The sequence below is a fragment of the Ctenopharyngodon idella genome, chromosome 21 (genome assembly GCF_019924925.1).
Source record: "Ctenopharyngodon idella isolate HZGC_01 chromosome 21, HZGC01, whole genome shotgun sequence".
In the NCBI taxonomy this organism is placed as follows: Eukaryota; Metazoa; Chordata; class Actinopteri; order Cypriniformes; family Xenocyprididae; genus Ctenopharyngodon; species Ctenopharyngodon idella.
Window position 1 is genome coordinate 29,456,769 of NC_067240.1, and position 25,185 is coordinate 29,481,953.

General features: G+C 37.5%; 1 protein-coding gene across 12 annotated transcripts in view; it reads left to right on the top strand.

The window, feature by feature from the left end:
- The first annotated feature begins 2,960 nt into the window (after positions 1–2,960).
- Positions 2,961–25,185, top strand: part of tcf7 (transcription factor 7) — a 58,852-nt gene continuing 36,627 nt past the window's right edge. For 2 of the 12 annotated variants that reach the window (XM_051876727.1, XM_051876730.1), the window contains exons 1-3: positions 2,963–3,336; positions 3,427–3,493; positions 4,089–4,192. In XM_051876727.1, the coding sequence (XP_051732687.1) occupies positions 3,154–3,336; positions 3,427–3,493; positions 4,089–4,192 (354 nt within the window). In that variant the 5' untranslated portion in view covers positions 2,963–3,153. Of the gene's footprint in view, positions 3,337–3,426; positions 3,494–4,088; positions 4,193–25,185 lie in introns of all 12 variants that reach the window. The other 10 variants (XM_051876728.1, XM_051876740.1, XM_051876732.1 and 7 more) reach the window with 7 other exon arrangements.

Here is a 25,185-nt window from a genome sequence, read left to right on the forward strand (position 1 = left end):
AAGGCTCAGGCAAGTCTCTGCATTAACAAGCCCCTTTGTTTCCTGCCAGAGAGAGAGAGAAAGAGAGATTACAACAACAGGTCTCTCCTGAGCTGCGGAGGCCACGCTAGCCCGCGCGAAGTTCGTCGACAACACCAATCACGTGACACGCGGGCGCCATGTTGGAGATGCCCGCCGCTGGCCTTGAAAATCCACAGCGATAAATAAAATTCAATAAAATAATCACGTTTCTTAATAATTGTGAGCGAATGCCAAGCGTAGTAAAAAAGCGCTGACCGTCGCTCGAAGGGTGCGGCCAATAAAAATCACACAAGTGGCTCGAGTTAAAACTGTGGCTCGACCTCAGTTAAAGGATGTGATTTAATTAGTTTGCTGGAGATTATTTAGGAAGCACAGTATATAATTTTTAGGAACTGCATTTATCCTGGAAACCATCAAAGCTTGTGAACGCAGCCTGATGGTGTTGTTCTGTTCCACTAAAAATGCAGGGTTAAAAACAACACAAGTTGGGTTGAAAATGGACAAACCCGTTGATTGGGTTGTTGTAAGCCAGCAGTTGGGTTAAATGTTTGACCAACCTGCTGGGGAGTTTTATTTAACTCAACTATTGTTTAAAAATTACTGTATTTCTTGCTTAAAATGAACCCAACGTATGTAGGAAATTAACATATTTTAATAAGTTTAATGAATAATAATTAAACAATAAACTTTTATTAAATTGCTTATTAATAAATGTTCACCTTTTGATTATTATTGTTGCCTCTAGTAATTATGTGTCTGATTTTTAATTTCCAACATACTTTGGGTTCATTTTAAGCCAGACATATAGTCATTTTTAATCAATAGTTGGGTTTATTATAACCCAAATAAATGTTGAGTCAAACATTGGGTCAAAACAACCCAATCGCTGTGTTTGTCCATTTTCAACCCAACTTGAGTTATTTTTAACCCAGTATTTTTGTGGAAAGTGCTTGTGCGTATTTCCAGGTATTCAGGTCTCACCTAAACACATCGAAACCAGACCCTTTGATGAAAATCATCATGTCTCAAGTAAAGATTATCTTGAGACATCAGTTGTCAGAATTTCTTACGTGCTCCATCACGAACAAGTGACAGACGCTTAATTCAATGCAAACATGTACAAAAACAGCAGGTTCTGCTCAGTGAACGTGTTAGCGTTGCGTTTCCTGCCCCTGTGGCTTCAAAATGGTAAATTATACACTCTGACATTTGAAGTCACACAATGTCTGTGCAAAAGACAAATGCTGAAGATAAAGAAATGATCTAGGCCAGCTGAGGAACAAATCCCTAAATCTAGAACATAAACCTGACTTCTATCCGTCTGGCAGCATGCAAATCTGAGCTCAGGATGGAAAACATTGAGAAATCATTAGGAAAATGGTGCTTCCATGATAAGCAGCTGTCTATATTTAATCAAGGCAAATAAACAAGGTCTCATTTATAATTTAGATTTGCATGCATTAAACAGGCCATTTTTAATCCATTTATTAATATGCATGGAAGATATTGTATAAATATGCAGCCTTATGCAAATACTAGACACATTTTTGTTTGTGTTTAATTCTTATTCCCAGCTGTAGTTCATGACAGTAAATGTACTCAAATATTACTGCACAGCATGGGAAGGAAGGCATCATTATTTCTCCATTAAAACTCAAAGAGTCAAAACTAAAAAATAAGTCATGCACAAGAAGGTGATCGCTCAGTATTTCACAAAACAAAAATTCATACTTTTCGCAAGTGTGTCATTTAGGAAATTCTAATCAGCACGTGTATTTAATATACCATTATTCTGTGTAGTAACTCATATGGGTAATGAGTTGAAGTAACATGTAATTGACCCTGTTGGTATAAACACACTCTCTGAAAAGTTGTTTTGACCCAGCGATTGGGTTAAATGTTTGCTGGGCAGTTTTATTTAGCCAAACTATTGCTTAAAAATACTATATGGCTGGCTTAAAATGAACCCAAAATACACTGTAAAAAATGCTGGGTTAAAAACAACCCAAGTTGGGTTGAAAATGGACAAACTCAGCGATTGGGTTGTTTTAACCAAGCAGTTGGGTTAAATGTTTGCCAAACCTGCTGGGTAGTTTTATTAAACTCAACTATTGTTTAAAAATGACTGTATTGTTGCTTAAAATGAACCCAAAATATGCTGAAAATGAACATTTATTAATAAGTTTAATGAATAATAATTAAACAATAAACATTTATTAAATTGCTTATTAATAAATGTTCACCTTTTGATTATTATTGTTGCCTCTAGTAATTATGGGTACCTATTTTAGGTTCATTTTAATCCAGCCATATATTATTTTTTAAACAATAGTTGAGTTAAATAAAACTACCCAGCAGGTTGAGCAAACATTTAACCCAACCGCTGGGTTTGTCCATTTTTAACCCAACTTGAGTTATTTTGTTAACTTGAGTTATAAAAAAACATTTTTTTTTAAAATTATGTTCACTGCATATTTGTAACTAAGTGTCAAATACCTTGTTATATATATATATATTCTAAATGTTATGCCAATAAAACATAAAAAATTTAAATGCATTTCTAACTTGAAGAAACGGGACTCTTGTCAAGGTAAACTGAAGCTCTTCTTTGTTTATTGCTCGATCGCTAAAAAAGACAATAATCTCTTTGATGACGGGTTCCTTCTTGGCTCGTTTTTCTCAGAAATCACTCATTTACGCGCTAATTCTCACTGTATATTTCAGTAAGTTGCCGGTGAAGCCCATGTTTCTTAGTAATTCAGACTGGCCTAAAGTATTTATCAGTTACTCCACGGCTTCCCTCTTTAAATCATCATTTTTGTGTGTTGTGTGCATTGTATTCATGTGGATATGATAGTTTCTAATGATCTCCGTGAAACTCAACAGTGTGTCGTGTTCCTTTAAGAGCGGACCCCCCTTCGGCTCATTGTAGCTGTCAATCACGCGTCGGTCTCTTTGATCTTCGCTGTTCTAAAGCTCGACTGTTTGTTACTTTCAAGTCGCGCGGATCGTCACAGCATAAAGAACTTTTCCTCCCTCGCGCGAGTCTCAAACGCTCACCCGAGCGCGGAAAACGGCGACGACAACAACAATCAAAAAGTACATTAATAAAGTTCGCTCGAGCGCGTGAATATGCCGCAGCTGAACGGTGGAGGGGGAGATGATCTCGGGGCGAATGATGAGATGATCGCGTTTAAAGATGAAGGAGATCACGAGGAGAAGATCCGCGAGAGCGCGTTCACGGAGAGCGACCTGGCCGATCTCAAATCATCTCTGGTCAATGAGTCCGAGATCAGCCAGAACTCAAACTCTGCGGTAAGAGCGCGCCGGGAGCGCGTTCATGTGTGTATGCAGATGATGTTATGGTGATGTGTGAGAGAAATGAAGTGTGTTTGTGATGAACAGGTGATCAGAAGAGGACATCAGGAGGATCAGAGGATCTACAGCGATAAACGAGAACATCTGGACGACGGTGAGACTACACACACACACACACACACACACACACACAGAAGTGCTGTTTCATTTTTGTTTGTTTTATTTTTAATTTTTGAGGGAAGGGTTTTTACTGTGCATTACTTTTTTTTTCACCTTTATCTACAAGCAACTGTGTGTGTGTGTGTGTGTGTGTGTGTGTGTGTGTGTGTGACCTTATTTACACAAATCTGTGCGTGTGGCTTTGCTTGAGACAAAATTGCCTCCGGAAATTTGCTAACATTTCTTGGATGCAAAAAGTCTTATTTTAGTTCTGGCTTGATTTTAAAAGCATCTTTAATTGGGGAAAATTAAAAACTTTCATCTAGGTCTGATATATAACTGATGGACTTTTCTCGGGGAAAACCTGAAATCTGCATCCTTAATATGCTGTTGACTCATTTTTTTTTGCCTCTCAGACATGTTTGATCTATTTCCGTTATTTGCGCTTTAGAACCGAAACCACTTTGAAGAGAATCTGTGATTGATCATCGTTATATATCTACGAGAGCGTCTATAAATACTGTAGGGAGACCTCTGATTGTGATTATGATGTTTTCACAAGTTGTTGTGTCTCATTTTCTCCCTTCAAGTGCCCAAACATCAAGATGGTGGAATGTATAAAGGACCGTATTCTGGATACCCGTTCCTGATGCTGCCGGAGCCGTACCTCCCGAACGGACCCGTCTCGCCGTCTGTAAGTTCATGACAGCACTTCTTCCGTCTGTATCTGATCAGTGGAGTCCAGGTGTGTGTGTGTGTGTGTGTGTGTGAACTGCACTGAAGTTTGCTGAGACAGGCCTGTAATTACACTAGAAGAAAAGGGCACTGGAGAGTCCCGCTCCATTCGTTTGATTCGAATCTTAAAGGGATAGTTCACCTAAAAATGAAATGCTGTCATCATTTACTCGCTCTTTCCTCTGCTGCTAAACACACAGGAAGATATTTTGAAGAATGTTTGTAACCAAACAATTGTGGGGCAAAAAATTATACAGGTTTGGAACAACTTGATGACGGAATTTTCATTTTTGAGTGAACTGTCCCTTTAAGCTCATTAAATATTCAAATATTGCTTTAGATCTGTGGAAGCCTTCAGCAGTGCATGCTCTTTTCAGAGGCGTTTTGGTGACATGATGCACACATTTGTGTTGTTTGTCAGATTGTATTATTCAGACGTGGATCTTTAAGTCGTTGTTTACTCAACACGATTGATTTTTGTGTGCAAACTCTAGACCGTAAATCAGCGGCGCACTATAGTAGGTCTGCTTGGTTAATGACTTTGGTAATGATGTAGCATGACATCATTTTCTCATTTGTTGTTTATCTGAAAACTTTCACCATGTGAAAAACGTGCGTGCAGTAACTGATTTTAGCTCTTGAAAAGGCTTCCTGAAGTGTCGTTATAAGCTTGTAATTACACAACTATAACCTGTATCTCGCACATGTCGCGCTGTGAAGTTCACAGATATACCAACGTACAACGGACAAAACACTAACTTTTACTGTTGTTAGTTTCACTCAAACCATCCTTAATTTAACTGAGCTGTTTCTACTAAAAATGAGTGTTGTCAGCTTTACTTAATAGGTGTTTGTTCAGTCAACTTAACATTGCTGAGTGAAACGCAAAAATTTAATGTTGAAATAACTAACTGGGCAGTGGATCCGTAGTTCCCAGCGTGCTTTGCAAGGGACTGCATTAGGAGAGTAAATTTAGGGATTAAAGTGTTATTTCATGTGTTTTTCAGTAAAAGGGAAAGATGTTGTTAGTTGAAGTTAGTGTTTAACGTTCAGTTATGTTGGACATTTAGAGGAGCTTCCGTAATGTTTTTGAATTTTGGGAAGAGTGGCGCCTGTGTTTTCATATGTGCGTGTTGATAGGATGAAATTCCTGCTCTCAATTCAATTGAGTTTGTGTTGAGTTAATTTTTGAGTGCATTTTGTAGAGCAAATAATTAGTTTTATAAGGTAAAATGTGTTCACCTTATGTATTAAACTTTTATAAATTCAACATAACATTAAGTAAACTGCACATATAAATATTATGTAACAGTGACCATTTCAAATTATTTGAATTTACTCGGCTTTACTTGAATTTCTTTTGTTCATACAACTTAAAATAACATAAAATTGTTATGTGTACAAATTATTCAATGTAGTTGGGTGGAACACACTTCAGACACCTCTATTTTAAGTAAATCCAACAATTAATTTTTTTGAGCGCTCTACTGCGTCTTTATGAAGCATTATTAGGTGTGATGATGATGATGATGATGGCGGATTTGTGAATGTCCTACAGCTATGAAATGATATCTGTGAAATCTCCCAGTTTTTCTCAACTTTAAATTCTGATCAGTGAGTCAGTGTGAATGTTGAGGGCCATCGTACGGGAAGCGCTGTTATGATTAGTGGTCATGACACAACTAGTGCTGTTTTAGTCCTCTTCTTTTCATCAGTCCCGTCTGAATTCAAGTCGTTTTCTACAGAGAAACCAAACTGTAAGGTCTTCCAAATTTGGGGATTGTTCTTAGTCCACCCAAAAAGGGCAGATTATAAATTATAATTGTGTTTTGGATTCAAGCTCAGAGCTGATGTAAAGGACATCAATGCAAAGCTAAGCTGCTGATTTTACACAAATCACTGTGGATCCCTTGTTGAGTTGTAAGTGTAGTTGTTTTCCACAGACGAAGCGGTTGATTGAAGTTAAAGCTCTTGCTCTTGAACCGTTGTTCAAGCAGCCTTTAGTCTCGGAGTGAACAATAGAAGAACACTGGCTTTGTGTCATAATCCACCCAGAGCAGCTCTGACTGACGCCGATAAGTAACAGACACTTGATTACACCATCGTTTACCCATTCTGCCAATTCAATTGGGACACAACTGGAAAGCTTGCGAGTTCTGAGTCAGAAAATGGAAGGCGTGATCAACACGTGTCACTCGTCGTTGTACTGTGAAGCTCAAACGGGAGGTTAATTCACGCCTATATGAAATATATTAAACATTAAAATACAAATATTGATAAGAGACCCCATTTCTCCAGTCTTTGAAGCGAGCGCCTGCGGACGAATCCTGCATGGTTATTTATGGAGCCGGAAATATTTGGGAAGCTATCAAAACCCGTCGGATGCCCTCAGGTGTTTATAGCTGTAATTATTGGTGTGGTCGTGTCTGTTCCGCCGCAAGAGAGAGAGAGAGAGAGAGAGAGAGGGGGACAGGTGTTTGAGACGTCTCAGAGCCGTGCTCCAACATGTCAACCTCATGAAGTCAGGGCTGTCGAGCAAATTCTTCTCAGATAACGAAGACTTTCATCAAGGTGTGAGGCAGATGTTGTAGTGGAAACCTTCATTCCGAGCGACTTCAATTCATTTGTTGGAATCTCTTCCAAAAATGGTCGACTCAAAACACATCCACGTCAAATAATAAAACACAATACAATAAACAGCACTTGATACATGTAAATACACAGCTGCAGCGCATGGGGTTAGAATCCTGAGGCCTACTTAGACCTCCGATTCTGATTTATTAATCTTGCCGACTGATGAACAAAAGACTTCCGTAATCTCTTCGTTCTAGCATATGTTACTTCTCTTTGATATTCCTCATACAAGATATGAGAAGGGTCAGACATAAAATCTGCGTTTGAATCATGTTGATTTCCCTGTGGGTCGTTCCGTGTCAAATCAACTAAATTTTGGAAACTCAAATTTCTGATTTTGTTAATATTTTTTCTGTAGTAAGACAAACATAAATAGTGATGAAAGCCAAAATATTAAATGTCACAGATGTATATTTACTGAGTAATTCATTTTTTTTTTTTTATAGAGGGGGTCAAAATGACAATTTTCACCTGAGATTTGGAGCCAAAATCGAGGGGTGTAAAAATGATTTTAGAAAGATGGCAGCATCATTATTTTATTTGTACACAGAGATTGGTAGGTTCAATCTCATCTATCTATGGGACTGAACTATATAGGGCCTTAATAAAGGAAAGTTTATTAAGAATGAAAATCTAGAAGGATATTAAGATATCTTGAATAAGTTACAGGCATGACATATTTATGGCACTCAGACAGGAATGTTCTGTGCAATTGAGTTAATAGAAAAACACAAGATACATTTCTTGTTTCAGCATTATTTGTTCTTTAGATATTCCTCTTTAAAGTAAAAGAAGTATCAGCTGTATGCCAAGTGACGCACATTTGGTTTTTGACCATTAAAAATTTACCAATTTACTCATGGAGCTGCACTGAGATCTCCATATCTCTGGGATTGAACCATCGAGGGCCTTTAAAATGAAGATACCAAAAGGAAAGTTTGTTAAGAACTAGAATCTAAAAGGATATTAAGATATCTTTAATACTTCTTGAGTTACAGGCATGCAAACTTGAGGTAAAAAACACAAGATGTGCTTCTTTCCCATTTTTGAACTGTCACTGTTGGCATATAATGAAACAAAGATCGCTAAAGTCAACAGATTTGACTAATAGATCTACCAATCTCTGTGTGAAAATAAAGTAATGATGCTGCCATCTTTCTAAAGTCATTTTTACACCCCTGTAATCTGGCTCCAAATCTCAGGTGAAAATTGTCATTTTGACCCCCCTCTACAAAATAGTGGATTACTCAGTAAATATACATCTGTGACATTTAATATTTTGGCTTTCATTACTATTTATGTTTGTCTTTCTACAGAAAAAAAAAAATGAACAAAATCAAAAATTTGAGCCGGGGACCTCTGGTTGAGTTGACACGGAATAACCCCTGTGAAATGCGGTCATTATGGATCTGTGGCGATTCAACCAATTTGTCTTGTCAAAAAAACTTATTTTGAGCCAAAAGCAAAGCAGGATTTATTTGAAAACTCCTACTTCTTCAGTTTTCTCACATTTCTGAGTTTATGACATTGAGCTGCAGGCATGTATTGCGGTGCCGTTTCATATCAGTGTTTGTGCTACTGTACGTCTTGTCGTCAAGACTTTCTCTTAATGAATCAGCCCGCCACCCGTCTTCACAAAGCGCAGTAAAAGTGAAAGAAAATCCCCCACCTCAAGGCAACCATAAGTTTCTGGCAGTCGAGATGTAGTCAGTGACGCAGGTGTGATGATGTGAGCTGGTGTTTTGTCTTGTAGATGAGTGTGAGGGGTGAGGTGGGCCACGGGATGGCTCGTTCTCACCCAGGTGTGTGGAGTCGCCCTGCCTCCCCCGACCCGTTCTTCAGACGTCCTAGAGGACGGGGACAACAGAGTCTGGCCATTCAAGGAATTGTATTCTGATCCTTGTTAATTTTGACAGCAAATTTTGATTCAGTTTTAGTCACAGTCTTCTGACTAAAATGCCATTTAGTTTTAGTCATATTTTAGTCATCTGAATTGTCTCGTTTTAGTTGACTAAAATCTAATGGGTTTAGTTAAACTGTAATGCATCAATTAAAGACAACCTATAATGCCCCTTTCACAAGATGTAATATAAGTCTCTGGTGTCTCCAGAATGTGTCTGTGAAGTTTCAGCTCAAAATCCCCCACAGATCATTTATTTTAGCTTTAACAGCTCACGCTTCGGTCGCTCAACAACAACAAAGCTGGAGAATCTCACGCAGCCAAAATGAGGATTGTCAGTAACGGTGTTCAGCCTTACATTGTTCAAACCGGAGTCGACACTGATGGAGAGACTCAGGAAGAAGTTACAACTTTTAGAATGAAACTGGATGTTTCTGAATGGTTAGTGGATACATTTATGTAGTTGCTGTGGAGTTGATTCAACTCATCCACTAGCATGTGCCGTCATGTTAATCTTTTGTGCAAATCCAGCGTTGAATTGACCCTCGTTTGTGAAGCAGTCCGGTGTAAAATGACGGCATGTCAACAACACTCTACTACAACAACTCTTCCTCTTCTCTAAAGCAGCCCAACATGGTTCTCGGGGGCGGGGTTTATGTAAATTTTAGGGTTTGTGATGTCACCAACCCGGGAAGAAGCTCGTTGTAGTCCCTACCAGCCATTTGTTGTAGTCCTTAAAAAGCAATTTCTGTAAAATAAAATATCTCTCTTTGCATTGAACTTTGAGTGTCGTAACTTTACAGATGGATTTATGCCCAAGCAGCAACATTACACACTAACTAAAGTTAAAAAAAGTCAAATCATAATCAAGTACCCCTTTAAAGAGCAGTGAATGCTTTGCTCTTTGTCTTTTGTTTGATTAATATTATTACTCCCCAAAACGGACATTTTGACATAGTGTTGTGTGTATTTATCCATTCAGATGCGAAAGAGAACTTAATTCAGTACTCGTGTGCTGTAGCTTTCTGTGTACACGACTACACGCTCCAGGTGTGCGTGCGCAGTAAACCGTACCGAATAGAGCTCTGTTTTGTGTCGTCACGCACATGCGGCAAGTGTATGCCAGCTTATGTCCCGCGGGATAGGTTAGATCAGCACATTACGAGTCAAATGTGCACATCTACAGCGCAGGACATTAGTTCTGACTGGATATCTTCCCAAATCATCCCTCCCTAACATTTTCGTCTCGTTTTTATTTGTTGACAAACACGTCAGTAGATTTTCGTCATAGTTTTTGTCATTCAAAACTGTTTTTTATTTAGTTATCGTCTCATTTTCGTCTCTGAAAAAAATGTCGTTGGCGAAAATAATGATGAAAATTCCCTGTTCGTTTAAATAATTATTTCTCTTAATAGTTTTATGTTGCATCTTTGTTGTTTAATGAATGTTTATCGCATTATTTTAGTGTCATGTGTGTTACCATGATGGTGTTTTGTGTTTGTGTGAATGTATACTTCTGTATACTAGTATAATTCAGCTTGTGGAACGGCTACTTGTGATGAACTTCTTCATGATTCTTCATGTGGCTTCCTCTTTCACCAGCTGCATTATTATGGTGGTTGTCAGGTACACAACAGATTTTAGTAGCAGTATGCGTTCTTGATTTTTTACCGGTTTAAATTGCAATTTTCCTGTTTGTAAATTAGTTTTATACTGTAAAATTTACAGGTTGTTTTGTAAATATGTTTATATTTTTACTGTGTTTTTTACTGAATTGTTCTGGCAATCACAGCTGCCAGGATTTTTTTTTTACATTGTAGTAACAAACGGGAAGGAACACATCACAATATTCCTAATTTAAATAATTCATACGCAGAATAAAGGGGCGGGGCCTGGTTGAGTTAGTTAGTAGTGTGTTGAAACTGGCGGTTATTGTAAGGGGCGGGACATTTCCCAAACACCAATCACAACAGCCTCATGAAGTATTAAATTAAAAAATAACAACACTAGTAAACATTAGGCCGCTCGGGGACTTCTGTGCCAATTCTGATGGCACATCTTACCCCATAGGTCTAGTTTTTTTTTTTTTACACTTTAAGATAAAAACAATATTTTTACTCCACAAATTTAAAACATCATGTCCAAAGATCTCCTATTAACCAGAAGTCACAGAAACCTTTGATAATCCACAAAACAGACCTCAAATTAACCTCAAAAATGTTATAGCTGTTCATCAAATGTGTTGAGATGAGATTTTGTGCCATCTATGATCAAGAGAAAAATGATCTCATTTATTTCTATAGCACTTCATACAAGTTTATAAGCTGCTTCACAGTAAAAAACAGGAAAATACCAGTGTTAATGTTGCAAAACTCTTTAATAATGACATTCAACTGTAAAGCAGCTCAACAAAAGTGCCGTTATTCAGTTTAATAATAGTGTTGATGTTATTATCCAGCCAATAATATTACTGAATATTAGTTGTATAGTTAAACATACATTATGTTGTAATATGCTTCCCATTTTACACTCTTGCAGCTTGTTTCCATCTAATTAGGACGACGTTTGAGTCCTGCGTACTTATTGACTGGGTTGATGTGTCCTAGATGAAGTCATTGGTGAATTGCTCAGTTTTCCATCATGCTGCTGTTCTGTTCATTTCACAGTAGATTCCCGCTGATTTGTGGGACGTCGCACTCTTGTTTTGAGCAAGGTTTCAGTTGGAAGGAAGAGTCTTAAACCTCCGCAGAGGCTCCTGTGATAACATGTGTGTGTGTGTGCTGTACCCAGCTGTGGCAGTCGTGCTGTTGGTAGATGGGTATCAGATGGGAGCGGGATTAGGCCGTGTGATCACACCCATGTGTGCCGCCCCATGTGGCTGCCGAGGCTCCAGTAGGTCTGGCCCGGCACTAATTCGGGGTGCTGGGGGCGTTGGCTGACCCCAGCAGTGGGAAGTGCAGCGCAGACTCTTGTGGGACAAACTCAGCATGTGTCCCAGAATCCATAGTTCCTGTTCGTTTGCTCTGGTTGTGCGTTTACGGAGAACAACAGGTCATGGTTAAATCACAGGTGTGAAACGTGACGTCTCGTGATCGAAAGAATGTGTGAATGTAGAAGTGTAAATGTTAAAACTGCAGGTTACAGTTTTAGTAATAATGATGAATATTTGTTGGTCATTTGCTCCAAAACTTTTTTAGTTTGGACCTTGTTCAGCTGTAGAAAGTAAGTCACATGGGTTTTGGGTGAACTGTTGCATGTTGTCGCATGCTGGTCATGTGATCTGTGGTGTCGTTGTTTGTAGATCTGCAGATTTGTAAATATTGTGTGTTTATTTGATTTCACACTGAAAAAGTTGCTCTAACTTAAAAACAAAATAAGGCAACCTATTATAATCAATTTAGGTTAACTTGACTAATAACTGACAACTCAAATACTTTTGTTCATCTAATGAGTAACATGTAGATTATTGAATTTAAAAATTGTTCTCAAAGCAACTAAAGAGAGTATATCGTTTCAAACCTCGTTCTTTCACCTGTACGTTTGATTTTCAAAGCTGACTACATGATTATCTGAAGTAAACACAAAAAATGCTGGGTTAAAAACAACCCAAGTTGGGTTGAAAATGGACAAACCCAGTGGTTGGGTTGAATGTTTGCCCAACCTGCTGGGTAGTTTTATTCAAATCAACTATTGTTTAAAAATTACTGTATTGCTTGCTAAAAATGAACCCAAAATTTGTTGGAAATTAAAAATCAGACACATAATTACTAGAGGCAACAATAATAATCTAAATTTATTAATAAGCAATTTAATAAATGTTTATTGTATTGCATTCATTAGTATTCATTAAACATTATAAATGTTAATTTCCAACATATTTTGGGTTCATTTTTAGCAAGCAATACAGTGATTTTTAATCAATAGTTGAGTTAAATAAAACTACCCAGCAGGTTGAGCAAACATTTAACCCAGTTGCTGGGTTTGTCCATTTTCAACCCAACTTGGGTTGTTTTTAACCCAGTGTGTACAGTATTACACTGATGGGCCAATATATTAAATCCAACAGTTGCGATGAGATGCACATATTCATAAACACACGCTGATGATCAACAAAAGTTAATTCAGTAAAGATATGAAGGAAATAGTAATGCAATGATTGTTTTTAATAAAAGTTACCACATCATTTCAAGCTGCAATGCATGCTGGGAACTTGCACAACATTGTGCAACATAAAAAAATTGTTTGTTCAGATGACTGCATTTGGAGTTGGACGAGTTTTGAAGTGTCTAAGTAAGGTCAAAAAAACAAAACTGACTCTTTGTTCAAGCTACTTTTTTACATCTGTTAGAAGATGTTTCTACAAGTTGGGTGTTTTTTTTTTACTGTACGTCACTTCGTCGTTGAGTTGCATCATTTCTTTTTTGGCCATTAAAACCTATATTTACTAAGCACTTATAGATAGATAGCCTGTTACTTTTGTCATGAATGACCGTTTGATCTGTTTGGTTTCTTGGTACTTGTCACCTGTTTTTTATTGTGTGTGTGTGTGTTTGGTTTTCATGTGTTTTGGGACAGAGGTTAAAGTGATGGCTGACTAACCTACTTCCTATATGATCTCTATCACAACAGCACTCTCAAATGGGTCCTGATCTGCCAATTATTCAGAAACACGTGGCGTTTTCTCTCACTGACGCTGTTAGCGCCAAGCCCGACCACATCATTGTAATCTCAGGCTTATCGATATTACTGGATTCTTTTGTGGTGTTTAATCATTGTATTAAAGCTCATAGTTAATAATCTGCATGAACTCCAGATGATGTACACAACCAATCTACTATCATCTGATTGATAGTTTAGACTTTATTTAGCATAATTGTACAAACGTCAGCTTGTGGTTCACGTGTCTTTTTGCTGTGAAATCTTCACTGCACTGTAAACCCAAATAAGTTGGCCAAACTCAAAAAATTTGAGGGAATCAGTTACATAAAATTTTTTAAGTTAAGAAATTAAATATTTAAGTAAGCAGAACTGGCAGATTTATCTTCAGTACTCATGCATTTTAATTGCTCTTAACTTGAAATTTTTTAGTAAGTTAATTCATAAATTAAACTCAAAATTATCTTGTAATCTTTTCACACATTTATTTTCTTTGGTATAATGTATTGTATTCTATAATGTAACATGTATTCTGTACTTCAGAATCAGCGCCGACATCTTAAATTAGTTTTTTAATAGTGGAAATTTAGCTAGCTATAACTAGCTAATTCAACAAATACTAATTGGTAAAACAATGCTTTGATAGCATTAGCATAGCATAGCATTTGCTGAAAGAGTACGAACATTTATGAAATACCTGTTCTCTAACTAAGCCCATGATTCACTCGTCACCATGATGGTAACCCTCCAAAAATAACAGAAACCGATAACCGATAATTCTTTATGTTTGAAAGCAGATAACCGATATATTGGCCGATAAATCTAAATCCAAATTTTTATATAATTTTTGAGAGTCTGATTACAAAAACAAAAGTCTCACCGTTAAAAGTCATGTCCCAAACACACAATTATAATGTTCTCATTATAAGAACACTGTAGTCTATATGACATGTGCTGTACATGTTGAGCTTAACTGTATTTTCTTTTTTGAAGTGATTTCAATCATATTTCAAGAAATTCAAAATCATGGTGAACAGTGCACATCTGAAGTGTCTCAGCTGAAGGAAATAATCCATTATTTATCGGCTTTAATATATCAGCCAAATGTTCTTATCGGGCCGATAATGATAACGTTAAAAATGAACAGATATCGGCCGATACCGATATTGTGGCCGATATACCGTGCATCCCTAATATTTAGCATTTATTCTCCCTTTCGAGTGTCATGGCAAAGCATGCTGGGAAATAGAAATTCCAGCCCAGTTTCAGGTAAATTATAAGAAACAAGTTCATAGAACTCAAAACAATGAAACAATTCAAGATGACTTAAAATGAGTCAGTTTCGTGAACTAAAGACTGAACTTTATTTAATTTGAGTTTGTCCTACTCAAACCAATTAATTATTTTGAGCATTAGGGTTCACAGTGTGATTTTTTAATCAAGTAAATGCAAGAATAACTTTGATATTGTTAGTTATATTTCAAGATAAACACGTACTGAAGCAACTTGGGTTTACGTGATTATCCATACATAATTTTTTTTTTTTAGAAAAATCATGAGTTTTAAAAAAGATCATCATCTTTTGAGGAAAGTTTATTTGATCATCATTGTATTGCATTGCATTCAGATCTTTGATAATAAAACTAAGCGTTTAAAGTGATCAGGCGCTCGTTGAAGGAAGGGCCGAGGCGTATCTCGAGATGCGAGGGAGAGGCTGTTGTCACGTCAGAAGACCTTTGCGTGTTGTGTTGCTTGCAGGATTGTAGATCATTAAGTGTAACGAGAGAGGAAGAGCATTATGTAGGCGACTGCTGCAGAATCTTAGCATTGTACCTGCGGCCTGTGGAAATACAGATGGAGAAATCACCACAAACTGATCGCTTTAAAAGTAGGGAGATCCCAGATCTGCTGCCCGCTCCCTTTCAGATGTTCTGGAACGTGGTTTTCGCTGCGGTTTTTCCCCCTCTTATGATCGTCCAGAGCCAACTGGAAAGCATTTCAAGCGCTAAAAATAGCTTGTGGGACCGAGAACAAGGTCTTCTTGGATCTTGAGGAAGAAAAAAGCCTAACTTTTCAATGAGAAACATAAAAGTGGCTCTCTAGTGAGAAGTCCCCAGGTTTTCAATGATTTTTCAGGGAAACCCCCCGATTCTACCTTCAGTTTGAACGATTATGTGGCTGCATGACGACAATGGTGCATTTAGCACTTCTTTTAAAGTGTTTGTTTTCATGCACACGCATGTGTGTGTGTGTGTGTGTGTGATGCCGCTGACATACATCCTACATCCTGTGTTGGGTGATATCAGCGAGGTTTCTCTGTCTCAGTGAGAGTGGAGTGAAGGTGTGCTGTGGTTATGCCTGTGAGTATCTGCACTTTTACTACGATGCAAGCACTTCTGTGCGCTGCAGGAGCTGTTGGAGGAGAGCGCGAGTGTTTCCCTCCGTCTCTCTCTCTGTCTGCGTCTTATCTGATGGCTCGGAGGAGGCGTGGGCGGTGGGGTGTGGAGTAAACACGGCGTGAAGCTGCTCTCTTGCGGAAGGGAGTCAGCAGTAAACACAGAGGCTGGTAACCACGCGGCGCACCTGGTGCACCTTGTTGCGAACGACTTTAAACAGTCGAAGGCGCTCTGCTTTTCTTCCTTAACTGTTTCACGGCCAGGTGACCGAAGTTTCTAGACCGCTGCATGTCCGCAAACGAACACGATTCGAAAGCTTTCCGACTGTAAACAAGAAGCTATTAATGTTGTACACTCTAACAAAGCAATAGAAGAACCATTTTGGGTTTCCAAAGTACTTAAAAGAACCTTTTTTCTCAGTGTGAAGAATATTTGTATAATCTCAAGACCCTTTTCCACTTTAAAGAACTTTTTTGTGCAATGGAAATGTTTAACGGATGTCATTAAATGATCAAAACTTTGCTGATAAACCTGTCGCACACAATCTATTCCATCCTTTCTGTCTTCTGATTGATAGTTTAGACTTTTTTTAACGGGTAAAAGTCTTTTAGTATTGTAGAAATGTCTTTCAGCTCGTGTCTTTCTGCTGTCAAATCTGCACTGATTTTATCAAGTAAACGTAAGAATAACTTTGATATTGTAAGTAATATTTCAGACTGAAACAGCTTCGGTTTACTTGATTATCCAGACATCATTTTTTAAAGAAATATGATTATCATCTATTTATATGCATTTCATGCAAGTATCTGCTGTACTGTTATAAAGATATCATTGCATATTTTGGGCCTCTGAATAAAATTGAGCTGTTTTTTCCTCACTATATCAGACTATATGAGTCTGATGCTCTTCATGGAACAATCAATGCCTTAAATAACCTGTATTTTTAGGAGTTAATGAGTGATTCACGCACCAAATCCTCCATCTAAGACAGCGACTGGAGCTAGCAGCGACTCAAAGTCTGTTTAAAGAGACTCCCTGCTGTTTAAAGGCAGATGAAGTTCATCTCCTGACTAATACGAGTGTGATTTAGAGCGGGTGAGATCATCCCAGACCCGGACCGGTGCTGTGTCATCCCTGCTTCTTCTGAGGGTTAAAGACTGATGTGTCAGATCCAGAATATGACCATATTTGCTTTTGATTCATTGTTAATTTATGCCGACTGCTGCTTTTAATTATAAACATTCTGCCTTTCTGTTGAAAGGAGCAAATGTACACTGGTCTGCTCTTGGACTCGGTCTGAGTGTCCATGGCGCTGCTCTGCGAGGGTTTGTGGGATGTGAAGGGTGGGTGGGCGTGTTTTGACAGATCTTCTTCGCCTGCTCGAGGCTTTGTGTATGTTTGGTTGTTTGAGTACAGTTGTGTGCGGTAAGATCTTGTGGTTTACCATGGAAAATGAGACCAGACCGAGCCTTCTCTCCTCACCTGAAAAACAAAGCAACCCTGCAAGCTCAGGCAACAAGATGGAAACTTTTTACAGACTCGCTGTTATATTATGAGTAGTTCTGTTCCTCTAAAATCCAGCAGTTGTTTGTGTAAATAAATCCAGACAGAAGTACAATCTCAATTGAGTGATATATAGTAGAAATGCAAGGATTATAATCGTGTCATTTAAAAAGTTTACCACTGTAAAATAAGACTTTTTAAAGTTGTAAATAAAACAGATTATTGGAGAATGTTTTACAAGAGTATAATATTTTGCCTTTCTACTTAAAGGGATAGTTTACCCAAAAATAAAAATTCTGTCATCATTTACTCACCCTCAAGTTGTTCCAAACCTTTATGAGTTTCAGATATTCAAGATATTTTGAAGAATGTTGGTAATCAAACAGTTAATGGACCCCACTGACTTCCATAGTAGGAAAAAAAATAAAATATTATGGAAGTCAATGGGGTCCAAAAATTGTTTCTTTAAAATGTCTTTGTTTGTGTTCAACAGAAAAAAAGAAACTCATACTCAAACTTGATGGTGAATAATTGATGACAGAATTTTCATTTTTGGGTAAACTATCCCTTCAAAGAATTAAGAAGAAACATCAAATAACACATTTAATTAAACATGAATTTTTTTGAGAAATGCACAGGTTTTTTTTAATGGCCGATTCTTAAATATTACCAATAGATCAATGGTTTGATGTTTTGTCAACCCTGTTACATTCAGAATGTTTCACTGGTCTATTGTTACGGGGTTGAAGGTCATTGTTTTTTTGTTGTTATTTTTTTGTAACACTTTACTTAAAACCCTTATACTACAGTATAATGCATTATAAAGGCATTCATAATATGTGTTATAATGCATTATATCTTTTCATAAATAATTGTAACCAAAGTTAAAATGCATTATAATATTTGCAGACAAAATGGTTGTTTGTCATGTGCTTTAATGCATCATACTTTCTAAAGGTGTAACAATGAATAGATAAGTATTTTAACGTACTATAGCTGTGGTTACATTTATTCATGAGATCATACAGTGCATTATAAAGCATAATTAATGCATTAAAAATGTTTATAATCCCTTAAATATAAAGGCTTCAAGTAAAAGTGTTACTTTTTTCTAATCTCTGTTTAAACCAGAGGTTTTTCATGTCACTCGTTTAACTATGATGTCAGAAAGATCAAACCTTTATTTTTAAAAGGGAAGTTTTGCAGCATAACAGGGTTGAACAGACCGATAAACTGGGATTTTTATTTTAATTAAAAAAAAAAATCAGTGAAAACATGATGAAATAATATAATAAAATTAGTATTGGGCACATCAAAAATAATAATTGTTTGGTATTATTTTTTTAAAATTAAATTATAATTATTAAATAATGTGATTAAGTGTGTGTGTGTGTGTATATATATATATATATATATATATATATATATATATATATATATATATATATATATATATATATATAATGTGTGTGTGTATTTATAATGCGTTATTATAGAGGTATTCACATTATAATACATGCATAATGCCTTATAAACAACCTTATAATATGTTGTATCATCTGATAAATAATCATAACAACAGTTACAATACATTATAATACTTCACTATTTGTGGTTATAACTTTTAAGAGTACGATGCATTATAACACCAGATGAAGCCTGTATTTATAATGCATCATAAGGGTATTCTTAATGCATTATAATACACACATTATGCCTTATAAACAATGTATCATCTCATGAATAATCGTAACAACAGTAATAATACTTACCTATTTGTGGTTATAACTATTAAGAGTATGATGATTTATAACACTCAATGAACATAATTTTATTTTATTATATACCACATAGTTTCATATCTTGTACTTTCCAGAGTCTCATATCTTGACATTGTTTACTTCAGATCTGCACAGTATCATAGTGTCTTTTACTGCTTAAAGTAAAGTGACAAAAACAAAGTCTTCTTTTAAACATCTAAAGCGCTTTATAATGTGAACAATACATTCACAATGCAAATTCATAAAAAAACTGTAAATGTTTGTTTTATTCATAAACTATAAAATTACTAGGTTTTAGCAAATCTAATAAGTAGGTAAGTATTATTACTGTGGTTCATGAGATGATAAAACACATTATAAGGCATTATGTGTGTATTATAATGCATTAAGAATACCCTTATGATGCATTATAAATCTGGTGTTTTAATGCATTGTACTCTTAAAAGTTATAACCACAAGTATTATAATGTATTGTAACTGTTATGATTATTCATAAGATGATACATTATAATGCATTATAAATACAGGCTTCATAGAAAGTGTTACTGAATTTTCTTAATGTGTTGCCACACAGTTATGCTTGTATGTAGTAATATTAAAGAAAGCTAATTTATGAATAAAACCGCTGCAGATTAAGACTACTAAAAAAATGTCATTCCAAACAACTGTGATCTACACTAGTGAATTTATTGCCAGTGTGTTGTTGAGACCAGTGTCCTGTCTGGATATGATGATGATGATGATGTGTCCGTCCACATGACGAGGCTCGCGGTGCATCATGTCCCCCACAGCAGTGAGTCACAGCGGGAAAAGCCGTGGCTGCTCTTTCCCATGTTGCTGTTGGCTTTGAATGAAACACTGCAGACTCCTGCACCGCATGAGAGGCTCTGCCGCTCGCGTGTCACAAAGAGACCTTCACTGGCCGGAGCTGCTCCGGGATGCCGCTCATGGAAGTCACTGCCAATTATGGGATGCAGGGGCAAGCATATCCACAGAAAACCACATATTTACATTACAAATCATCATCAAACAATGCGCCCGACCACAGGACAAATAGGATGCAGTGTTCGGAGCGGGATGGAATGACAGCAGGGGAGGGTCGGATCCAGTTTTCAGTCCATATGGGCAGTATTTTATGTGATAATCATATGGTAAGATGGCTTGCTGTGTTATTTGTCCACATGATTGATTTGCTCGATACCTCCTTCATTGTGACTGGTAGGCCACATCCTTCAAGAGCTCCGATCCCCATGTGGAAAACTCTCCGAAACGGACACAAAACTTCATCTGCTCCAGATAAATGCTTTATGAATCATTTTTTAAGGGTGTGTTCACAGTTGGCAAGTTTGGTTGGATTAAAATGAAGTCTGGTGTGATTGCTCTGGCTAGTGCAGTTCATTTAAATAAGTGTGAACGCTGATATCCGAACTCTGGTGCGGTTCGACTGAAATATGAACGCAACATGGACCAAAGACATCTAAAGGAACCAAAAACAGGATGTGATGTCACAAGATGTGACTCTCAACAGGACAGAGTTCTCAAACACACCTGGTTCTTCTTGTCGCAGTTGCAGTGTTACCCATTATAGTTCAGTACAGGCATCTGAACCGCATTTCCTCGCAGCAGATCATCGTTTGTGTGTGACGGAGGAATTCCTGCCGCTGTTTTGACTTCTCACACATTTTATAAGCTCTTCACACATATGTGCACAAATACAACGAGCTCGTTTAACCCAGAACACAGCATTGTTTTGGTCATAAAAGCTGTCCAATCAGATTGTGACCTTATCCTTATTCCTTTTGTTTTGTATCTTTATGTTCGGTGTTAAAAATAATAGTGTAAACCAGGACCTAATGTATCACTTTCTTTTTTGGCATTATTTTGGCAAATTGCTGTTTACATAATAGATTCTGTATACACTACATTTGCACCTCAGTGTGATACAATAACAGGATGCAATAATAACATAGAGTGTAAATGATTATATTTATTAAAATTATTAAATAGATGCCGCCTTATTGGGACAGTAAAGCCCTCCCTACACCTACCCCTAACCCTTACAGATAAATACTTTATTATTAAAGGGAACCTATAATGCCCCTTTCACAAAATGTAATATAAGTCTCTGGTGTCTCCAGAATGTGTCTGTGAAGTTTCAGCTCAAAATCCCCCACAGATCATTTATTATAGCTTGTCAAATTTGCCCCTATTTGGGTGTGAGCAAAAACACACCGTTTTTGTGTGTGTCACTTTAAATGCAAATGAGCTGCTGCTCCCGGCCCCCTTTCCAGAAGAGGGCGGAGCTTTAACAGCTCGCGCTTCGGTCGCTCAACAACAACAAAGCTGGAGAATCTCACGCAGCCAAAATGAGGATTGTCAGTAACGGTGTTCAGCCTTACATTGTTCAAACCGGAGTCGACACTGATGGAGAGACTCAGGAAGAAGTTACAACTTTTAGACGTTTCTGAATGGTCAGTGGATAAATTTATGTAGTTGCTGTGGAGTTGATTCAACTCATCCACTAGCATGTGCCGTCATGTTAATCTTTTGTGCAAATCCAGCGTTGAATTGACCCTCATTTGGTGTAAAATGACGGCATGTCAACAACACTCTACTACAACAACTCTTCCTCTTCTCTAAAGCAGCCCAACATGGCCCCGCCCCCTTTGTTCCATGTTCTCGGGGGCGGGGTTTATGTAAATTTTAAGGTTTGTAACTAACCCGGGAAGAAGCTCGTTGTAGTCCCTACCAGCCGTTTGTTGTAGTCCTTAAACAGAGATTTCTGTAAAAGAAAATCTCTCCCTTTGCATTGAACTTTGAGTGTCGTAACTTTGCAGATGTTGTTTATGCTCAAACAGCAACATTACACACTAACTAAAGTAAAAAAAAAGTCAAATCATGATCAACCACCCTCATTAACCTTTCCGATCTGATATGTGATGGGAAAAGGGAGAAGAGCAAGTTCGGCATAAGGCGGATTCGAACTCGGGTCGATTGCGTTATAAGTTACTTCCACTGCGGCTGTTGCATGGCCGGCAACTTTTTTTGTGTGGCCCAATCAGACACTGTTTGGGGGCGGAGTCAGTGTAAATAGCCTATGCCAACAAGACGAGCTATTTACACTTAGTGTAAATAGACACTCCATTTCTTTTTTAGTCCAGACCAAACAAACCAAGAGAATCGAACTACAAATGTGTGAACCCACCATTAATATCACAGTAATAATCATTTGCAAAAGTAGGGTTGTCAAAAGTAACTGTACTTCGGAATCAAGTGGATGCTGAAAATTGTTCGTTATTTTATTACTGACTTTTTAGTTGACTGATTTATCTTCTTTTTAAAGCAATGTTTACTTAATTGAAAAATAGTACAGACTGCTGAAATGTTGGTATTGTGACAACTATAGTGTAAATGACCCGGTGCTGTTAGTTGAACCCTCCAGAAAATTTGTCCATTTACTTTGTATATTTCTTCTCTGCCAATAAAAATAATGTGAAAAGAAGCCGAAGCATCAAGCCTTGCGTGTCACCGAGTGGAGTGATACATGAGCGCTCTCGGACCTGCCGTCAGCCAATCAGATTTGAGGACCAGAACTGGCTGTTGTATAATCTGTTGAGTTTGTACTGAAACTTTGTATTACTAGCACTTCTCGTGTTTATTGCCTCTTTAAGATGAATCACTTGTATTCCTCCATGGATAAAAGCGTCGCTAAATTAATAATGTAAATGTATAGTTAAGATTCAGCAGTCTGCTGCTTTGAAAATCATCGATGAAGTCATGTCTGTTACAGCCAAATATACAGTACATGTGGATGAAGGGCGTACAGCTTGAATCATGTAGCTGCGATCTCTTCCTCAACATAAAAGGGTTAAAGAAACGCCATAACACCAGCCCTCTGTTGCATTCTGGGCTGTGGGAGATGAAAGTCTGAACATCAAATCAATACTCCAGTCGATAAAACACGAAGAGAGATTAAAGAGCAGAGGATCAGGCTGCGGCGTGCTAATAGACGGCACGAGGCTTTAATTGACGCGAGCTGAAGAGAGGGAATAATGTGTGGATGTGAAGGTGTTGTAGTGCTCACGAGAGGATCTTCAGAGAGATCCTTTAATCAAACACATTAGAGCTTGCTTCTCTTTCACTAGTGGCGAGAATATCTGTATAATATCTGATATCAGGTCAAACATCACTGATGCGCTGATAACAGACACAAATCAGCCTAATGAATTAATCAGCTTATCAGTTTACATGCAAACCAGTAACCTGAAAACACAAGTAAACTGACTTTAAGACTTGTTTCCTGGTTGTGACGTCAAAACACAATCATTTTATTTTATTCTTGAGTTAGATGTTAGAATGTTTTTATATTTTTCCTTAAGATCCCCTTCATTTTTGGGTCACACTTTGCGGTCAAAAGTGACCGAAGCCTTGAAATCTAACTTGTTAATGTAATATATTTTTGTTTAATAATATTTTTTGATTATTATTTAGAATTTTGAACAGATTTTATGATACTATGCAACGTTTATACAATTTTCATGAGCTATTTTTTGCCTTTAAAATTATTTTTTTAATTATTTTTTTAATAAATGCAATATTTCAGATTAAAACTGAGTGAAGGCCTTTAACATATTAACATAATTTTGTGAGTCCACATAGCTATTGTGACAAAAGTCACCAAGTGTCATCCCATTCCGATGAAGCAAAACATTAAAAAAATTAAAAATGTAAAAATTTTTTGGTCAGTTCTGACTGAAGAGGTGCAGAGCATTAAGATTGTTGTAAAGACAAAACTTGCTTCACAAACGAGGGTCAATTCAACGCTGGATTTGCACAAAAGATTAACATGACGGCACATGCTAGTGGATGAGTTGAATCAACTCCACAGCAACTACATAAATTTATCCACTAACCATTCAGAAACGTCTAAAAGTTGTAACTTCTTCCTGAGTCTCTCCATCAGTGTCGACTCCGGTTTGAACAATGTAAGGATGAACACCGTTACTGACAATCCTCATTTTGTCTGCGTGAGATTCTCCAGCTTTGTTGTTGTTGAGCTGTTAAAGCTCCGCCCTCTTCTGGAAAGGGGGCGGGAGCAGCAGCTCATTTGCATTTAAAGGGACACACACAAAAACGGCGTGTTTTTTCTCACACCCAAATAGGGGAAAATTTGTCAAGCTATAATAAATGATCTGTGGGGTATTTTGAGCTGAAACTTCACAGACACATTCTGGGGACACCAGAGACTTATATTACATCTTGTGAAAGGGTAAATAGTAACGCTCTGGACCTCATCAGCACATGTGTCAGGTTTGGCGGTGTGACATGTGACAGTCGCCTCGGCTTAACTTTGACCTGCTTTCGTTGGAGCTTAGAGCGTGTGGGTGTTTGACGTCACCACAGCATCTGAAGATCTGATGTCTGCGACAAAGTCAGAGATAATAATTTGTGTCAGGACGTATTATCTCATTCTGTAGAAGGAAGTGATGTCACAGATGAAACTTTTGATTTCCTCTTCCCAACTCATCAGGATTTAGCACTGTCTACCCACACACACACACATATGGAAGATCTGTGAAATCATCTCTGAGTTTATTGTTTACAGTGACTCTGAGACACTTGCATGTCAGTTTATGTAGTTAATGTCATAACTTCTCTTCTTTTCTGTTCGTCTGATCAGTCATTTTTTCTTGTGCAGTATAAATCAGAAAACATGAGCCTGTGCCTCTGGGAGTTTGGTTAGCAAACATATGAAGCATTCAAAAACATTTTCTTCATAGAGAAGCCACAGGATAGAGCCGCTTCACGCTGGTTTAATGTGATTGATATCTGACGCCACATCTGAGACGCGCGATAATTACAATCACCAGTGGATGGAGAAGAGACTGAGTCACTGGTCAGTGATGTCACACAAACTTTATCAAGCGCCGCAGACTAAACATCGTGTCTGCGTGATACGAAAAAGAAAAAAGTCACAATTTAGAAAAGTCCAGACTTGAAGATGTTGATATCTGTCTAATGTTGTCTAATAGACATCATGTCCGCTGCTGGTTACTCCCTGCCTGACGTCTCTTCAATCTTC